General features: G+C 41.7%; 1 protein-coding gene across 2 annotated transcripts in view; it reads right to left on the bottom strand.

Moving 5' to 3' along the window:
* Positions 1-20,612, bottom strand: part of LOC136863956 (1-phosphatidylinositol 4,5-bisphosphate phosphodiesterase delta-4) — a 330,114-nt gene that overhangs the window by 276,801 nt on the left and 32,701 nt on the right. The window contains exon 1 of one of the 2 annotated variants that reach the window (XM_067140410.2): positions 1,912-1,982. The exons of the other annotated variant lie outside the window; for it this stretch is intronic. Within the exon in view, the coding sequence (XP_066996511.2) occupies positions 1,912-1,948 (37 nt within the window). The 5' untranslated portion in view covers positions 1,949-1,982. Of the gene's footprint in view, positions 1-1,911; positions 1,983-20,612 lie in introns of those variants that run through there. 2 annotated transcript variants of the gene reach the window in all.

Here is a 20,612-nt window from a genome sequence, read left to right as displayed (position 1 = left end):
CTTAGTGGCCAGTGCTCGCTGGAATCCATCCTTACATCAGCTGGATGGATTGATGACCTAAAATTTGTTATTCATTTCTGAATGATGTCCACGCTTGGTCTCCCTCGCTTGGAATTCCGCTGTTTCCTTTTTTTTTTCGGGTTGAAGTATTAATATTTAAATTCATTTATTTGCATATACAAAACGCTAACACATATCACTGTTATATCAGCTAGATGGTAAAACAATCTAATTCTGCATTTCATTTTGTTGTAAGTATACTGTTCTAAGAGAACGTATAACAAGGATATACATTATTCTTAGCACATATGCAATTCTATGCGTTTAAAGGTTAACCACCGCGAACCTACTACGCTGACGTAGCAGGGGGAGAGGTGATACTCCCACGTGGCGCGTCCCAGGTCGCAGTTAGGGGGTCCTAACCGGCTTGCCGGCGGACTTTAGGGAAATAAAATACTTCTCGCGGACCAAACACAAAAACCCCCTGTGGGTGGGGGACGCAGAGGAAGAATACACCCACGGTATTCCCTGCCTGTCGTAAGAGGCGATTAAAGGGGCGACCAAGGGATGATCCAATTAGAACCATGAGACTACTTGTAATTAGTACCATCACGCAGGGAACACCATGGGTCGCATTTACTTGCGCGTACTACCACTATGTTAGGTACGCAATAGGTTGTGAATCAGGAGGTGGGTCCTACAGTACCTGTGATTCGCACCCCTATATGAGCGACACCATGGTTCTGCCTTACCTATGCTCAGTTCCCACTATGTGAGGAATTCCACGGGATAGTACGATTCCCTGTGGTTAGTCCACTTATGTGAGGAGCGCCATAGGTTTGCGTTGCCTGTAAATAGCGCCGCAAATTTCCGAAACACCATAGGTTTGTGTTACATGTGTGCATTACACTACCTGTGAATAGTACCATAATGTGTGGAATACCGCGAGTCTACGCTACTTTTGATTAGTACTGCAACATTACACATAGCATGGTTCTACTTTCCTAGCGATAAATACCATTATGAGGGGCCGATGACCTGGATTTTGGACCCGTTTCGACTATAAGCATAATCGATTCAGCATCGTGCTATAGAAGCAGTCCCTTGGTCAGTAATACTATTGCTTTTTGTGCCAGCTTCTGTGCATGTGAGGCACTGTGGGTCATTTCCACTGATCGTTTTAAATTCATATCCGTCCATCCATTCATTCTTCGTCCTCACGCTTTGAATTCTGGTCAGTGGAGGATTTTGGACTTTTAAGTTTACATTTAATTTCGTCTCATTTCGTACCATTAGGGGCCGATGACCTCGATGTTAGGCCCCTTTAAACAACAAACATCAATCAATCATCAAAGGTTAACCACACGCTCCTAAGATCACAACCCTGCCAGGAATAGAACACGGGGCTCTTTGAACCGAAGGCCACTACGCTGACCAAAGAACCAAGGAGCCGAACACGGTAGTCTATCAGTAATTTCTTGAAATGGAATGACTTCATTTGCTGAACATCTGAGGGAACTAAGTTTAGTAATTTAAAGGAACTGGTTTATCTCAAAAGCCCGGAGCCGTCAGACAGACAGTGAGTTTACAAAGCTCTTGGTTTAGTCGCACTCCTCTTCCTCAATGGCCCTGACCAGCTCAATGTACGTCATGGAATTTGTGGAATTCTCGATGATTTATCATTCAGCCACGATGCAGAGTGCATACTACCTCATTATCTCCCCGCAAGTGACATAATGCAAGGTCTTCTTCACCTTATCGCACTATAAGTATGGTAGATCCACCACAAAAGTACAAAAAATATATATTTACGAAACACACATCTCCATCCGAAAAGTCAAAGTGCTTGGTAAAGAGTAACGCAGTGTCTCGAGATGTCAGCATTCGATAAGACTACTGTAGCGCACTTACCTTCCGAGGTTAGGTCCGTGTCGCTAGGCTTATCCATCAGGCTGATACTGAAGACGACGTAGCCAAGTCCATGAACATTACCCGCCTATCAGGAAACACGTGACACTACCTCGTCACTTATTTCGTCGAATTAAATTGACATATGTGCTTCAATCTTATCTACACATATCCCAGGCTCATTGGTTGAATGGTTAACGTCGGAGCTTTCGGTTCAGAGCATCCTGGATTCGGTTCCGAGCTGGAGATTTTAGCCGTATCCAGTTAATTCCTATGGATCGAGGACTGGATATTTCTGTTCGTCCTAGTTCAAATCTCTTCATGTACACAATCACGCTATCAACCACCACAAAGAACGACTTAGGACTGGCGTGAGGAAGTGCCGTAAAAGCGAATCAAATCCACATCTGCCAACCTCAAATAAGCGGAGAAAATTTAGGGAGGAGACCAGAATCTCAGTACTGTAGACTCTTATCCCTTTCAGCATTTAGTCTGCACTGGTGTTTCATTTTCCACTATTATCAAAGCGCCCTCGGTATAAGAAGCATCAAACTTTGTACCATGCAGACAAGTATCCTTCACCTAAAAGCAATTAATGTAACCAAGGAAACGTTTTTAGATGATTGAAATAATGTTAATAGATAACACATGCATTGCATGCACTATCACATAATAATAATAATAATAATAATAATAATAATAATAATAATAATAATAATAATAATAATAATAATAATAATAATAATAATAATAATAATAATTTATTTTAATTTTTTAGCCAATATAGGACTACTTAGGTTTATGAAGGTTTTTCTTCTTTTTGTCAGCCCAATACTGTTTCATCCTTTTTGAACGTAATTTTCTTTCTGCTTCTGGAATTACTCTTCCTACTCTCTGCTTCTTGATTTTTGTCTGTAGTCTAGTGTGTTTATCTTCCAATATGTTGAGTGTATTTGTTTTGTATTTTAAATCTTCTATTGTAATATGTAACTCTCTCATGTCTTCTTTAAGTTCTGTGATCCATCTAACATTATTCTTACTCTTCCATAATTTGTCTATTATTTTTCTACTGATTCTATTTTCTGGTGACCGTATTAGATGCCCTAAGAATGACAGTTTCTTTTTCATTGTGCTAGTCACAGGTTATATTTCTTTATAAACTGTCTCATTGGAAGCTAGTCTCCAGACTCCGTTTACTTGATAACTTCAATTTGAACAGGTTCTCACTATTCTCCTTTCTAACTTGAGTGCTCTATCTATTGCAACTGTGTTTGTTGTTTTGAATAATGTTTCACATGCATATGTAATTTGTGGCTGGGTGACTGTCTTGTAGTGTTTCAATTTGGTTGCTACTGAGAGACACTTTTTATTATATGTATTCTTGGTAACATGCTGTGCTGTAACCAGTTTATATATTCTATTGTGCCATGCTGGTTTCTCATTCAGGTTATATGTGATTATTTCACCTAAATATTTACATTTTTCTACAATTTTTATTTCTTGGTCTCCCAGCTTAATTTTGTTTGCAAGCGGAAGTTTAGTTAGCAAAATTTCTGTTTTTTCAAATGAAATTTTCAAACCAATATTTTGAACTATTTCCTGTAAAGATTGAATTTGTTGTTTTTTTTCCTGAATATCATTGGCCAGAAGAGCTAGATCATCAGCAAATCCTAGACGTTGAAATGTATGTTATCCTTCTGAGCTCTAATTTTTATATTTTTCGAGTTGTTCTTGTACCATTCCCTCATAACGTACTCTAGTGCACAGTTAAAAAGAAGAGGCGACAATCCGTCACCCTGTCTTAAACCAGTTGTTAATAATAATAATAATAATAATAATAATAATAATAATAATAATAATAATAATAATAATAATAATAATAACAACAGCAACAACAACAACAACAACAATGGCGTATGGCTTTTAGTGCCGGGAGTGTCCGAGGGCAAGTTCGGCTTACCAGATGCAGGTCTTCCGATTTGACTCCCGTAGGCGACCTGCGCGTCGTGATGAGTGGAAATAACGATGCAGACGACACATACACCCAGCCCCCGTGCTAGCGGAATTAACCAATTATGGTTAAAATTCCCGATCTTGCCGGGAATCAAACCCTGGACCCCTGTGACCAAAGGCCAGCACGCTAAACATTTAGCCATGGAGCTAGAAATAATAATAATAATAATAATAATAATAGCTGCTACGTCATTTTCACTTATCTCAACTTGAACTGCAGAGTAGCGTCAAGTAATAAGCTGCCAGGATTCACAGCGTATGCAGGAACACAATCATGAAATCATGCATCCACCAATTCCTGTAGGCATTCATTCAATTCATTCAAATGTATATTGTAATTGTAGGATTCCGTTAAAGTATGTGCAACATTACTGCAATACATTCTATTCTATTCTATTCTATTCTATTCTATTCTATTATGTTCTGATATAGTGATGGCATTGTAATAACAGTGAATATTAATATTAGCAAGAACGTTCAGCTCCTTGGCACCGGGTGAGTTAGCCGTGCGGTTAGGAGCGCGAGGCTGTGAGCTTGCATCCGGGAAATAGTGGGTTCGAGCCCCACTGTCGGCAGCCCTGAAGATGGTTTTCCGTGATGTCCCATTTTCACACCAGGCCAATGCCGGGGCTGTACCTTAATTAAGGCCACGGCCGCTTCCTTCCTTTCCTATCCTTTCGTCGCCATAAGATCTATCTGTGTCGTTGCGACGTAAAGCCAATTGCATCTCCTTGGCTGAATGGCTAACATAGTGGTGTTCGGTTCAAATTGCCCTGGGTTCGATTCCAGGTCGGGCCGGCGATTTTAATAGCTCGGAAGCTAGGTTGTTGTGTTCGCCTAAATACTGTACTCGTCTTCAGTTACAACATATCTTATTACAAACAACCTCAGAAACACGCAACAGTGAAACATCAGTCCTCATAGACTTGAGTCAAGAAGAGCATTCGGCCATAAAAATAGGTTAAATCCATAGAAAGTACCGAAGAACGCCGACGAGAGCAGGAAAGACATAAAATATAGCATTAACAGTACCGGCAACATCGCAACGTTGTGGAGCTGTTATGTGTACTTGGATTTCAGGTAAGAATTCTGGTAACCTTAGAGTATACCTTCGCCAGGATAAATAAAACATTTTATCTTATCTGAAGTTGAGGACGCCTCCTCTAGAAAAATTCTCTCTCTCTCTCTCTCTCTCTCCCTAAAAGCACAGAATGTCAATAGGTTAGACTGGCAAATAATTTTACCTAGTAAAGTTCACTGAACTTCATCTATTATTTGTTAAATCAATCAGATTTGCTATGTATTCAGTGCAGGGACGTCTCGTGTAATCCCAAACAATTGCAATTGCAATTTAAAGGATATTGTATGATGAGAACAAGAATATTGTACGTCGAGAACGTATTCACGAACTTTTAAGTGCCGGTTCACTTTCCGTTCCCATTTGAATCACGCGCCACAGTAGTTGATCACAACCCCGTTTCGAACTACAAAGCTGAGCGTATTGCATAGCTAGAGACAAAGCTGAGCGTATTGCTTGAAGGTGGTAATGGTCGGTATAGCGAATTTGAGCACAATTTCCTGTGTGATCACAGTCCGCTGGTCCGCTCCTAATGCCTTCTCTTACAGTTTTTCTCAAATTCCGAAGATGACAGGATGAATCACGTAATCCGTGGAAGTGGGTAAGGCACAGGGCGAGGGCTGATACAAACTGCATGCTAACAAAATAGATGCGTACTTTCAGCATGTGTAGGCTTAGTTCAAAATATTAAGTTCATTTCCTACAACTATGTTGGCAAACCTACAGTAGTATATTCTTTGAAGTGGAGGGGATGGTTTGTTTCACAGCAATAGTAAGTTATTTTTAAATTTCGGTTGTTAACTTCACATTTGCATTCATATCCGTGTATTCTGTAACATTACTGACAGCACAACATAGACTAAATGGACTGCCGTTAACGTATTAACGGACTGATGGGCAACTTATACATAGTTTTGTTAATCTACAGTCTACTCTGTGTGCATACTCAAAGATTTTAAGCACGTGACGCCACTGGTTCAGTGATACTGATAATATTAAGGACAGTTGGAGGAGTTAGTTCCGATCTAATCGGCCGCAGTCCATGAACATCGTTAAGTACACACAACGTTAGGGAAGTGAATTAACATGTTCGATTTATCTTATCTTCCTCATCCAACACGGAATGTGTTTTGGAGAGTTTACCTATGGTGCGGCGTTAACATGGTGCCTTACTTCAGAGGATAAGTGATTACGAACTCAGTACGATGGCGCCAGAGGCCGGTGGCATTTCAGGGTGTGTTTATCGGAAACAACCTGATTGTATTATTATTACTGGCAAGATACTGGTGCTTCGCTACGGCTGTAAAATGAAAGTTATTATTCAAAGTTTTACATTTTGGAGACTCCACTGTCAGCTGAGCCTATAAAATACGTCTTCAGTTCGTACGTCAAACGGTTCTGGGGAAATTATTATTTTATAATCTACCAGTCACTTGAACCTCGTACGGAAGAATTCGAATGTTTAAACCGTATCTGATTTAACATCAATGACGTAAAGGCGATCAACTTGTGAAATTTTGATTTTGTACGTCTAACAATTGAAAAAAGAATACTTTTTTCAGTATTGAATATTTTGATATATTTATTAACATCTAGAAAAAGTTATGTTCGTGTCTGAAACGGTTTCGGAAGAATGGATATTGTGTTTTTGAGAGTCAACTTATGGGAGAAATGTTTTGAAGTATACGGTATTTTACACCTAGGACATAAAAGAAGACCATTCTCGTAAAATTACAATATTTATGCCAAACGGTTTTGGAGGGATGAATAATTTAGTTTACGGAGCTAACCTCATTTGAGACATTAGCGGCGGAACGTTCAAAAATATTTCCTATTTCACACCTAGGATTTAAAATATATACCGGCTATTTGGAATTTTATCTTCGTACATTAAACCGTTTCGGAGGAAGGATTTAATATATTTGTTTTCAGATATTAAGCCCCATTTAACTCTCTGAGGGCTGAAATTTGTTTCAGACCTTCTGTTATTTAACACCTAGGATATCATTTGACATTTTAACTTCGTAATTCAAACGGTTTCACATAAACGTATATTTTTGTCATCATTCTTCATTCCCCAGTCAAAACCCTTTAGTGGTGTATTGTTTTAAGTTCACTTCTTATTTGTATCCTTATAAAAATAATTCAACTCCTTTTACACCCCCTTAAGTTGATTCCGCCCACTCCAAAACACAAAAAAATGCGTGTTTCTTTGTTTTTAAAGGATATTCAAATACCAATTTTCACGTCCGTAACATGTTACGTTTTTTGCGATTACTCATTTTAAAAATTCACCCCCATTGTCAGTCCTGTCACCCCCCCCCCCCGCTAACGTAGGTTTTCCAAAAAACTGTTTATTTTTAAAGGAGATTCCAAATAAAACTTTACACGACTGTAACATCTCCAGTTTCTGAGATATAAGTATTCACATAAAAACAATTCACGCCCTTTTTCAGTCCTTTTTACCCCCCCCCCCCTTGAAGTGTTTTTTCCGAAAACAAAAAAATTCGTGTTAGTTTTATTTTTTAAACAGATCAAAGATACCCATTTTCACGTCTGTAACCTGTTGAGTTTTTGATATATATATATATACTGTATATATGCTCACTTTAAAAACTTACCCCCTTTAACACTTCCCCTTAAGTGGACTTTCAGAAAACAAATTATGCGTGTTCCTTTACTTTTACAGGTGATTCCAAATACCAATTTTCACGTCTGCAACATGTTAATTTTTTGAATTCACTACTTTTGTCACTCCCGTTCCCCACCTCTTATGTAGATTTTCCAAAAACAAAAAGAACAATATTTGTTCCTTTATTTTTAAAGGACATTCCAAATGCCAATTTTCATGACTGTAACATCATCCTTTTTGAGATATCAGTATCCACATAAAAGGTACTCGACCCCTTTTTTCACCTTTTTTCACCACGTTGACAGGATTTTCCGGAAACAATAAACCGTGTTTGTTTATCTTTAAAGCAGATTCCAAATACCAATTTTCATGTCTTTAAACTGTTCAGTTTTCGAGATATAGATATACTCATTTTTAAATTCACCCCCCACCCTTTCACCCCCTTAGCGACGTTATATCTGAAAATCCTCCCTTAATGAGCACTTACATTGTAGTATGAATGTATTCCCAAAATTTCATTTCTTTATGTCGCGTAGTTCTGGCTCGGCGATGATGAATCAGTCAGTCAGTCAGTCAGGACAAGTTATTTTATATATAGAGAGATTATTATTATTATTATTATTATTATTATTATTAAATTAATTAATTAATTAATTCCTGGCCTTTTCCCTAATGATCTGGGGTCGGCGCTAATGTGGGTTAAGCCCAGTTTTACAGTAACCAACAGTCTATAATGATTATGTATGTATGTATGTATGTATGTATGTATGTATGTATGTATGTATGTATGTATGTATGTGTAGGGAAGTTTTCACTATTGTTTCTGTGGTGGTTAGTAGTGTGATGTGTATTAAGACGAACAAAAACACCCAGGCGCCCCCGTGTTGGAAGAATTAATCAAACACGATTAAAATCTCCAACCTATCCGGGAATCGAACCTGGTGCCCTATGAACTGAAGTCCCCATGTGGGTGGGGGTAGAAGAATAACACCCATGGTATCCCTTGTCGCTCTCCCTATCCCCAACGGTCCCGCATAAGCACACCAGAAGCGTGGGTCCAGTCCTACCAACTGTTGATGTTCAGGAACAGAAATCCTGTTTATATTTGATCGACCTTCGTAGATTCAGGAGGTCAAATGGATTGTAGAGCTATTAATCTATCCAAGGTTTTTGATAAAGTAGACAAAAGGACGGTCGAATGGGTAGCTATTTTCAAGAAAACAGAACTCAGAGAATTATAGTAGGGGAAGTATTATCTGAACCTGTCGCGCTTAAGAGGGGGGGGGGGGGAGGGAGCTGTCCCGCAAAGCAGTGTTATTGAACATTAATGTTTTCTTATGTATGTTATATACATTATATGAATAAAGAACTGAAATCACAGATGTCCGTTTTTTTCAGATTATGTCATACTATATAGAGTAATAAATACTGTAAGTTACAGGATTGTGAGCAACTGCGAAAAAGACCTTGACAATGTTGCGAGATGGTGAACGAGATGAAAAGTCAGGTTGTAAGTTTCACGGAGAAGAAAAGCCCTCGCGGTTTTAATTACTGTAAGGAAAGATCTTAATTTGGTTAATCACATTAACGACGTTGTAAATAAAGGCTACAGTTCTTTGCATATGGTTATGACAGTACCTAGGAGTTGAAGTAAGGATGTAAAGGAGAAGGCGTGTAAGTTTCTGGTAAGACCCCAATTAGAACATGGTTCCAGTGTATGAGACCCACGCCAGGATGACTTGATACGAGAACTCAAAAATATCCAAAGGAAAACAGCACAATGTGTTCGGGGTGATTTAAAAAAAAAGAGTAGTCTGCCATCTGGGCGACATTTCTAAATACAGATCTAATGTGATTGATATTCTCCAAATATTCCGTATTTATATTCCTCCAAAAACAATTATTCTTAACCTTCTTCGTGTCACTTACTCCTTTGAAAATCTGGTGGTACCTATGCACTGATTACCCCTATAAAAAACCATAAGTACACAAACATACAATGCAGCCAGTGAATATACTTAATGGAAAATGACTGCATTATTCGCTACACAACATACGCAAAGTATTACTAAAGTAAATAACCATTTCCAATCATTTTGTTTTTCAGTCCTCATTTTGCAAAAATTAATGTCTATTCCATACAAAAATGAAAATAGATCATGAAGTGCAAAGTGAAATGTTTAATTCAGCTTTAAAGTTAAACTCAATACCATTGTTTTTGTGTTTGTTGTTTGGCATGAAGGGGAAGATGAAACTGTGGAAGTTTCTTTGGCAAGGCAACACGCTGGTCATCTCTGACATCCAGTGAATTCCGACTTCTTGTTTTGATGAAAATGAAATTGCGTATGGCTTTTAGTGCCGGGAGTGTCCGAGGACAAGTTCGGCTCGCCGGATGCAGGTCTTTCGATTTGACGTCCATAGGCGACCTGCGTGTGGTGATGAGGATGAAATGGTGAAGAAGACGACACATACACCCAGTCCCCGTGCCAGCGGAATTAACCAATTATGTTTAAAACTCCCGACCCTGCCGGGAATCGGACCCGGGACTCCTGTGACCAAAGGCCAGCACGCTAACCATTTAGCCATGTAGCTTGTTTTGATGGGAACATGTGACGGAAACTCCGCCTCACGAAGGTATGTGTTAGCAAACGGTATCAGATCCTTATTCCATTGAAAGTTTTCATTCCCCACCCTGAGGGGATGGAGTGGGCCACCTAAGGAGGAACGGTAGGAGTCGGAACATCCACAGCAGTTTAACTGCAATGCTTTATAATTATAATGCACTGTTAAAAATAAAGTTTCTCAGATACCGTTCTGTTGTTCCCGTTAAAATATAGTGAGTACCAACGTCACATTTTTATTTGACTTTCACAACCCATAGAAGCCCATCTATGGACCTCCAAAGTGTTTATGGACCTCCGGTTAAGAACCACTGTTCTAAACCAGTAGCTAACGGCACAAAAGTAGGCCTACGTTGTGTAATATTGATTTTTCTTGCTAATGGCTTTATGTCGCACCGACACAGATAGGTCTTATGGTGACGATGGAATAGGAAGGGCCTAGGAGTTTGAAGGAAGCGGCCGTGGCCTTAATTAAGGTACAGTCCGAGCATTTGCGGGATGTTAAAGTGGGAAACCACGGAAAACCATGTTCAGGGCTGCTGACAGTGGGATTCGAACCCACTATCTCCCGGATGCAAGCTCACAGCCGCGCGCCCGTAACCGCACGGCCAACTCACCGGGTAATATTGAATTAATTAGACCGTAATGTAAATAGAGCAAGTATGAAGTTTGACGTGACTGTTGTAGTGATCTCAACCTGAAGACTTCCAGTTTTACATGGAATCAGAACCACAGCGACATGACTCTTCTTTTCAAAAATGTCACATGTGAGGGCCGAACCGCTGCTGCCTTGGTGGGAAGCCACACGGGTAATAATAATCTCTTGTGTATTCTCAGGTAGAAACAGACCTTGAGAGGTCAGAAGAGACTACGAAAAGCAATTAAAAAGTATAGGATTAATTTCGTAATTCAGATTATGCCAAATACTACTACTTTCCCTAATGACCTACATACCAAGGTCACAGCAGTCCAGCTTGCAGGATCCGTCACTGATGACACATGAAACAGCTGTGCCTGTGTACTTTCCGTGATAGTGTTATTGAAGGAAGACAGACTGTCAACACTCTTCGTATTTCCGAAATGGACGGATATGATTTCACTTACTACGAATGTCCATGACGCATGAATTTCAAGCCATGGAATCATAGATAACGCAGAGAACGTATACGGGACCCATATAATATTACCAAAGCACGTCAGAGGTGAAGCCAAGAGTATCACAACCGAGAGAGTTGGCCGTGCGGTTAGGGTGGCGCAGCTGTGAGCTTGTGTTGGGATTCAATCAATCACTACTGATCTGCATTTAGGGCAGTCGCCCAGGTGGCAGATTCCCTGTCTATTATTTTCCTAGCCTTTCCTTAAATGATTTCAAAGAAATTGGAAATTTATTGAACATCTTCCTTGGTAGGCCTAAGTTATTCCAATCCCTAACTCCCCTTCCTATAAATGAATATTTGCCCCAATTTGTCCTCTTGAATTCCAACTTTATCTTCATATTGTGATCTTTCCTACTTTTAAAGATGCCACTCAAACTTATTCGTCTACTAATGTCATTCCACGCCATCTCTCCGCTGACAGCTCGGAACATACCACTTAGTTGAGCAGCTCGTCTTCTTTCTCCCAATTTTTCCCAGCCCAAACTTTGCAAAATTTTTGTAACGCTACTCTACTTTGGGCAGCCCTGAAAATCAGTAGAGGCAATTAGGGGGGAGGGGCGAGGGGAGAGGGCAGTCGCCCTGTTGTTTTATCAGCCAATTCCTTCATTTTCTTAAATTATTTACACCATTATAGGGGCAAAAGATCCAAATGGGTCGACGCCCCGAACAAATAGCATTTCAAAAGAAAAAAATATTAGCTTAAATACGCACGAAATGTCGTTCGTCGCGGTTAACTAATTTGTACCAGTAGTGGCGACTGCATGTGCTGAGGAAGTGTAGCAGGGGTATATTTTTTGCCAAGGTCATGGACACTGAGGTATCATTCACACGCTTGCCGCGCACATTCGTCAGTCTAGTAGTCTCTTCAGTGTGTTAGTTTCTTACTGTGTAATCAGATACTATATAATGTTTAATTGTATAATCACGCCGTACTTTTAATTAATTGTAATACATGTGTAACATTGTGCATTTGGTGAAAGTTTTATTGTATAGTATTGAATCACAATCCCGAAAACTATTACCGCACTTAAGTTGGTAAACTGTCAACCTTTACCTCTCTGTCGAAATTCGCCCAGAGAGCATACGAAAACTTACCATTTCATAGCTTTTTTCATGTATATAACCCTCCAACCCCACCCCCACCCGTTATATCCCACACACCGGAGTACTTCTTGTTGTCGTCTGTACATTTGTTTGCCCCCACTTCTAACTCCCAATCGATGCTACTGCTGACGGCGGTTTTCCGTGGTTTCCCATTTTCACACCAGGCAAAAGATTGCGGCTGTCCCTTTCCCATCCTTCGGTCGCCAAAACCTTTGATGTGTTAGTGTGACGTTAAACAAGTAGCAAAAAAAAATATCGCAAGATCATATAGTCCTGGGAGTATCGTCAATCTTTCCAGTATTTTTTTTTTTTTTTGCTAGTGGCTTTACTAGTGGCTTTACGTCGCACCGACACAGTTAAGTCTTATGGCGACGATGGAATAGGAAAGGCCTGGGAGTTGGAAGGAAGCGGCCATAATTAAGATACAGCCCCAGCATTTGCCTGGTGTGAAAATGGGAAACCACTGAAAACCATCTTCAGGGCTGCCGACAGTGGGATTCGAACCCACTATCTCCCGGATGCAAGCTCACAGCCGCGCGTTCCTAACCGCACGGCCAACTCGCCCGGTCCCAGTATTTTTGAATTAATTTTGTGATTTTTTGTCAACATTTTAAAATTATTGTGATTCTTTTGACAGATATTTTCTTCACTGTCGTTTACCCTCCGGGTTGGGACAATCCTCTCGGTCTCAGAAAGAGATCTCACCTCAGTACCGCACCAGAAACTAGCCAAACAAAAACTCTAGCCTGCAATCCTACACCCAGATGTTGGATGAACGGGACGTTTTTTTTTATTTCAGGAAGAGGAGTTAGAAAGGGATAGGCTGGGAATGGGATTTGGAAGTAGGTAGCCGTGACCATTTGCCTGGAGTTGACGTGGAAAACCACTGATGCAGAGGATTAGGATTATGAACAACCCACCTCTACTCAGTTGCACTCACTTTGTTTCAGTTTTCGCATCTGAGTTTTAATTATCTGGCAGAGCTGGGAATAGAATCCGATATCTTCGGGACCACAGCTTCAGTACGTAGGCTACACGGAGACCACGGGGGCGGGTTTTCTTTTTCAAGCATGAAATGTACAGGCATAACTAAGAGATATACGATTACAATACTGCGTTGAGGGTTTATAAATGGCAATTATCAACCGAGTTTCGAACTTCCAGGAGGTGACTGATGGTACTATTACCTATCCAAGTAAATGGAAAAACTAGACGGAGATTTACTATTTTGAATAATGGCTACCAGGGAAGACGTTAAAATGAGTATTATGAAACAACAACAACAACAACAACTACTACAACTACAACTACAACTACTACTACTACTACTACTCGGGCGATGTATGGTTCAGTTTTAATTACTCGTTGTCGGATTTACACCAAATTTGTCACCAGAGATGTTTTACGTGCCGGCATCATACGACATGGAGTGTTGAATGGACTTTTTCCTGCCCTTCAAAAATCCGACTACATCTACCAGGTTTAAACCCGGTTTCTTGGTATCTAGAGGCTGACACCCCACCTCTGATCCACACCTGTATCGCGTGGCCAACTTCACCCAATGGAACGTTTGTCATTTTACGCGACTGTTGATATCGTGATTACAATCACAGAACTTTCAATTTTACGTGGAATACAAAAAATAAGGTCGTAACTTTTTTTAAAAAAATCCCTCATGCATCGCCCGGGAATCGAACCGTAGCCAAAATGAGGAATTTTGCAAATGAAGATTTTCATGTATTTTGTTATTGTCATGTATTATTATGGTGTCCGACTCGTTGGCTTAGTGGTCAGCGTTCTGGCCTTCGGTTCAGAGGGTCCCGGGTTCGATTCCGGGCCGGGTCGGGGATTTTAACCTTCATTGGTTAATTCCATTGGCCCGGGGGCTGGGTGTTTGTGCTGTCCCCAACATCCCTGTAAGTCACACACCACACATAACACTATCCTCCACCACAATAACACGCAGTTCCCTGCACATGGCAGATGCCGCCCACCCTCATCGGAGGGTCTTCTGCTTTACAAGGCTGCACTCGGATGGAAATAGCCACACGAAATTATTATTATTATTATTATTATTATTATTATTATTATTATTATTATTATTATTATTATGGTACAGTATAATCAATGTGTCCAGCTCCTTGGCTGAATGGTCAGCGTAGTAGCTGCGTATAGGGATGGTTAATTCCTCCAGCTTGGGAATGGGTGTTTTTGTTCGTCTTCAACTATATACAGTACACCACATTAGCAACAACCACAGAAACACGCAACAGCGAATGTATCCCTCTATATAAGTTTGGCGTTAGAAAGGCCGTCCGGCCGTAAAACTAGACCAAATCGACATAGAGTTACCCCAATAAATTGGGAAAACAGCCTGGAAGCAGACAGTAGTTGCGACTGGGAATTAGAAGTGAGGGAGAAAAAAATACACACAAAATGCACCCAGGTTTGTTATTAATTAAAGAAAATAAAGGAAGGAATTGGCTGATAAGACAGTTGGGCTTGTACAAATAGCTTTTGTTTAATAATTCCTGTAATTCCTAGTTTCAGACGGCTAAATTAGAATCAAATCACAAGGTGAGGAGGGGGGCTACTGCCCCCACACCTCGCCCCCCTAATCGCCGTCACCGGAAGAAGATATAGTATAATGAATTTAAACAACATTTGTATTTTCCATTAACAATAATGTTATTGCTTTTACGTCGCACTAAGTGGCCTACTTTTTGATGCTTTTCGGAGACGCCGAGGTGCCTGAATGTTGTTCCACATCAGTTATTTTACGTGCCCGTAAATCTACCAACACGAGTCTCACGTATTTGAGCATCTTCAAATACCACCGGACTGTGCCTGGATTGAACTTGCCAAAGTTGGGTTCTGAAAGACAGCGCCTCAACCGTCTGAGCCAGTCAGCTGTGTCAAGTGCTCCTATATAATTTAGATCAATGGGCCCCGTACATTCTAAAGAAGGCTCTGCTTTAATCAAGGGACTCCAGTCCATAGCTTTATCGTCTATCGGTAGAGAAACCTTTCGTGTCGGAATTCCGACACCCTGGCGTCTCTTAAGACCATTAGCAATGAAAAAGGGTGTTAAAAGCATAGTGCTATTATTGACTTCAACTCGACGAACACAGAGGACTCCTTCCGTGACGAACGGATTTCTCATTTCCGTGCACTAGTCATTTCAAGGTTACCTGACAGCCAGGCGCGGCACTGTGTATGTAGATTAGACGTGCGGTGGGGTCTTGCAGCTCTGAACGACGTTCGTGACGAATAGACCAGTCTGCCACGAATAATAATAATAATAATAATAATAATAATAATAATAATAATAATAATAATAATCAAACCGGGTGAGTTGGCCGTGCTGTGAGCTTGCATCCGGGAGATAGTGGGTTCGAACCCCATTATCGGCCGCCGTGAAGATGGTTTTCCGTGATTTCCCGTTTTCACACCAGGCAAATGCTGGGGTTGTAACTTAATTAAGACCACGGCCGCTTCCTTCCCACTCCTAAGCTTTTCCTATCCCATCGTCGTCATAAGACCTATCTGTGTCTGTGCGATGTAAAGCAGCTTATAATAATAATAATAATAATAATAATAATAATAATAATAATAATAATAATAATAATAATAATAATAATAAACAACATATGATCTCTGCTACAGAGTTTTAGACCTTTCAAGTAATGTCATCCAGGTGGCCTGCCTACCAATTTCCACGTTCTGATTGTGTTGTTGACTAACAATGAAAGTGGAAATTTATTGTACTGTACGGTCCCTATAACCGAGTTTACAACGTTGATCACATGGAGTTCCTCCACAAATAGACTACCTCAGCCAGGATCGAACCTGTGACCTACGAATTACCACCAGAAGGAAATCAGGGGAAACTCTGACTAAAGTCGGTAGCGGCTCCCACATGCAAATAGACCGTCGGAACTGGATACAGGGGCGAACGACTACTTCAGATATCTGGTAGTTGGTTCCTTCCAAAATTTCCCTCGCCGAGCGAGTTGGCCGTACGGTTAAGGGGCGCGCAGCTGTGAGCTTGGATCTGGGAGATTGACGGTTCGAACCCCACTGTCGGCAGCCCTAAAGATGATTTTCCGTGGTTTCTCATTTTCACACCAGGCAATTGCTGGGGCTGTACCTTAATTAAGGCCACGGCCACTTCCTTCCCGTTCCTAGCCCTTTCCTACCCTATCGTCGCCATAATAGCTATCTGTGTCGGTGCGACGTGAAGCAAGTTGAAAATTTCCCTCGGGATAGTTAGTGCTCGAACGAGTCTCATTCAGTCAAGCGAATGATTTACAAACCTTGGGACCGAAACGACCTCAACCTATTCTTAAACTTGAAATGAGCGAGATCTCCAGCTTGCTTTAAACTTCCAGAAGCCACGAGATTTATATCTTCGATCGGAGTGCCAAGTGGGCCACTTTTGGTAGGCAGAAATGGCTCAGTGGGATGAACCAAATGCAGCGTTAATGCGCCCCAATAGACTCAACTGAAATGAACGTACAGTATACAACTGGAGCGGACTCGACGTATTTGAGTTCGGTAAGCACTGAAGTGTCCAATAAAGTAAAATACTAACTGCTGTATTTCCGTGTACATGAATAAACGTACATAAACGTACTATCCGTTTCTCAATTACATGTATACCTTAGGGCAGGGGTCTCCAATCCTTGTCAGGGGGTCATACTGGTGACGCAGTAAGAGGGAGAGGGTCACATTAAAAGAGATCAAGGTAAATTTCATCGAGCGATTTGGCCGAGTAGTTAGGGTCGCGTAGCTGTGAGCTTGGATTCTGATGATAGTGGGTTCGAATCCCACTGTCGGCATCCCTGAAGATGGCTTTCCGTGGTTTTCCATTTTCACTCCAGGCAAATGCTGGGGTTATACCTTAAGGCCACGGTCGCTATCTTCCTAATCCTAGACCTTTCCTGTCCCACCGTCGCCGAAATCTTTTGATGTGTTAGTGCGACGTCAAATTATTAGCACCGGGCGAGTTGGCCGTACAGTTACGGGCGCGCAGCTGTGAGCTTGCATCCGGGAGATCGTGGGTTCGAACCCCACTGTCGGCGGCCCTGACGATGGTTTGCCGTAGTTTCCCATTTTCACACCAGGCAAATGCTAGGGCTGTACCTCAATTAAGGCTACGGCCGTTTCTTTCCCATTCCTAGGCCTTTCCTATCCCATCGTCGCCATAAGACCTATCCGTGTCGGTGCGACGTAAAGCAGATAGCAAACAAAAAAGGTAACTTTTCAAGTATTTTACACTTGCCCACAGTTGAAGCAAATACAAAGTTAATATAACGTTGTCCCATCCGTGGTGAAGCGGTTAGTGTGATTAGCTGCCACCCCCGGAGGCCCGGGTTCGATTCCCGGCTCTGCCACGAAATTTGAAAAGTGATACGAGGTCCACTCAGCCTCGGGAGGTCAGAGCGGTCCTCGAAGTGGTTTTCCGTTGTTTCCCCACTTCTCCTCCAGGCAAATGCCGTGATGGTACCTAACTTAAGGCCGCGGCCGTTTCCTTCTCTCTTCCTTGTCTATCCCTTCCGATTAGGACACTCCCGGCACTAAAAGCCATACTCCATTTCATTTCATTTCATTTCATTTCGTTCCGGTCTTCCCACCCCTCCTGTTCAGCATAACGGTTAAGGTCACCTGGGCGAGTTAGTTGTATCCCTCGATTCAAATCCCTCACGCTCTAGGATACTGCCTTTGAGGCGGTATAGGTGCGATCCCTCGTTGAGTCCAAAGTTGATGTGATTAGCTGCCACCCCCGGAGGCCCGGGATGGTAAACGGATTAAGAAAGATGATGATGATGATTATTATGATGATGATGATGATGATGATGATGATGCTTCTTGTTTAAAGGGGCCTATCATCGAGGTCATCGGCCCCTAATGGTACGAAATGAAATAACAAAAAGTTCAAATTCATCCACTGACCAAAATAAAATAAAAAATGTCATGAAGAATGAATGGATGGACATGAACCCAACAAAAAAAAAACAGTGGATCAGACTAAAAAAAAAGATAGTAAATAATAGTCGGCCTATTACTGACCAAGGGACCACTTATAAAGCACACTGATGCTTGATGTCTAAAGGGGTGCAAAATCCACGTCTAAGGCCCCACAGAATGGTACATGTCGCGAGTAAAGTAGAATCATGGTATTTGTCATGTTGGGGTACTAATCTAAAGTAGCGAAGACTCACGGTGTTCCACACAAGATGGTACTACTCACAAGTATTGCACTTCGTACAGGGAACGCAGACCTATGGTGTTTCTCACACAATGGCGCCACTCATACTCAACGCAAACCGATAAGGTTCCTCACCTAGGTGTACTAACCACAGGGACTCGCACTATCTCGTGGTGTTCCTCACATAGTGGGTACTAATCACAGGCAACGCAGACCCACGGTGCCGCTCATATAGCGGTACAACTCACAGGCTACGCCCAGACCCGCGGTGTTGCACACATGGGTACGACGCACGGGTACTGGAAACCCCCAGGCCAGCCTCTTTACTGCTACTAATCACAAACCTATTTCGTACCTAATTTAGTGGTACTACTCGCAAGTACAGGCAACCCATGGTGTTCCCCGCATGATGGTACGAATCAAAAGTAGTTTCATGGTTCTAATTCAATCATCCCTTGGTCGCCCCTTTTAGTCGCCTCTCACGACAGGCAGGGGATACCGTGGGGGTATTTTTCGTCTGCGTCCTCCACCCACAGGGGGTAAAGAGAGAGAAAAAATAAGAAAGAAGAGATCCGTCACTTCGAAAAATGAAGTAACGGACGAAGAAAGGCAAGGGCCACGAAGGGCGTGAAAAAGAAAGACTCCCTAGGCCTTGAATGCTCTAATACCGTCGGGGTCGGAAAAGAACAAGAGTTGACCAAGGGAGGTCGGACAGAATAGACGAAAGTGAGGAGCCTGGCACAAATAAGTGGAAGCAATGCCAAGACTCAGCTAAGGGCCCCGTGGTCGCCAATCCACACTCCCAAGTTGAGAGCACCTTGGGACCCTTTTAGTCGCCTCTTACGACAGGCAGAGGATACCGCGGGTGTATTCTACATGTGCGTCCTCCACCCGCAAGGGGTAGTGTGTTTGGTCCGCGAGAGGTATTTTATTTCCCTCAAGTCCGCCGGCAAGCCGGTTAGGACCCTCCTATCCGCCACCTGGGACGCGTCACGTGGGATTATCACCTCTATCCCTGCTACGCCAGCGTAGTAGGTTCGTGGATTAAGAAAGAAAGAAAGAAAGAAAGAAAGAAAGAAAGAAAGGAATAATAAATATATATATAATATTGGTTTTACGTCCCAGTAACTACTTTTACGGTTTACGGAGCTGCCGAAGTGCCGGCAAATCTACAAACACGAGTCTGGCTTATTTCAGCACCTTCAAATACCACCGGACTGAGCAAGGAAAGGACCTGCCAACTTGGAGTCAGAAGGCCAGCTCTCTACCGTCTGAGCTACTTAGCCCGATAAATACAAAGAGTAACATCTACAAATTAGTGTAGGTTTAGTGTTACCAACATAACAGAAAACGCAAGGAAGCAGGAGTGATAAGGAGTATTCAGGAATTTCTAGTTGCCTGCCCACTAGAACGTATGCCCGACTAAACAAACAAAAAAATCTACGTGGCTATTTAACTGCTTATGACAGCCGATTTCAGAAAATTATTGCATAATAGCATTGTGTGCCCTCTGGTTGCAGATTTAAAGATTTGCAGATTGCATTTCGTTGAACAGTTTATAAGAACGGTCTATAAGACGTAGTTAGAAACAGTAATATTGCTAATATTTCTTTAAGGTTCAATGTAAAAATACCATAGCTATAATAATGATACTTTTTATCGGGGGCCGGTAAAAAAGTTACGCGGGCCGAAACTGCCCCGCGGACCGTACGCTGGAGACCTCCGTCTACGGGCATCCTTCTGGGCTTTCTTTCCAGTCCTAGCTCTATCCTATCCAATCATTATCTTAGACCTGCCTCAGTCGGTGCGACGTAAAACCAATAGCAAGTGAATCTTCATCTAAGAGATATGCTATTCTTGCTTTTCACCCAAATGGCCCGAGTTCGAT

This window comes from Anabrus simplex, chromosome 2 (genome assembly GCF_040414725.1).
Source record: "Anabrus simplex isolate iqAnaSimp1 chromosome 2, ASM4041472v1, whole genome shotgun sequence".
NCBI classification, from domain to species: domain Eukaryota; kingdom Metazoa; phylum Arthropoda; class Insecta; order Orthoptera; family Tettigoniidae; genus Anabrus; species Anabrus simplex.
Note: the sequence above shows the minus strand (reverse complement) of the source record. Positions and strands in the feature narration are given on the sequence as shown.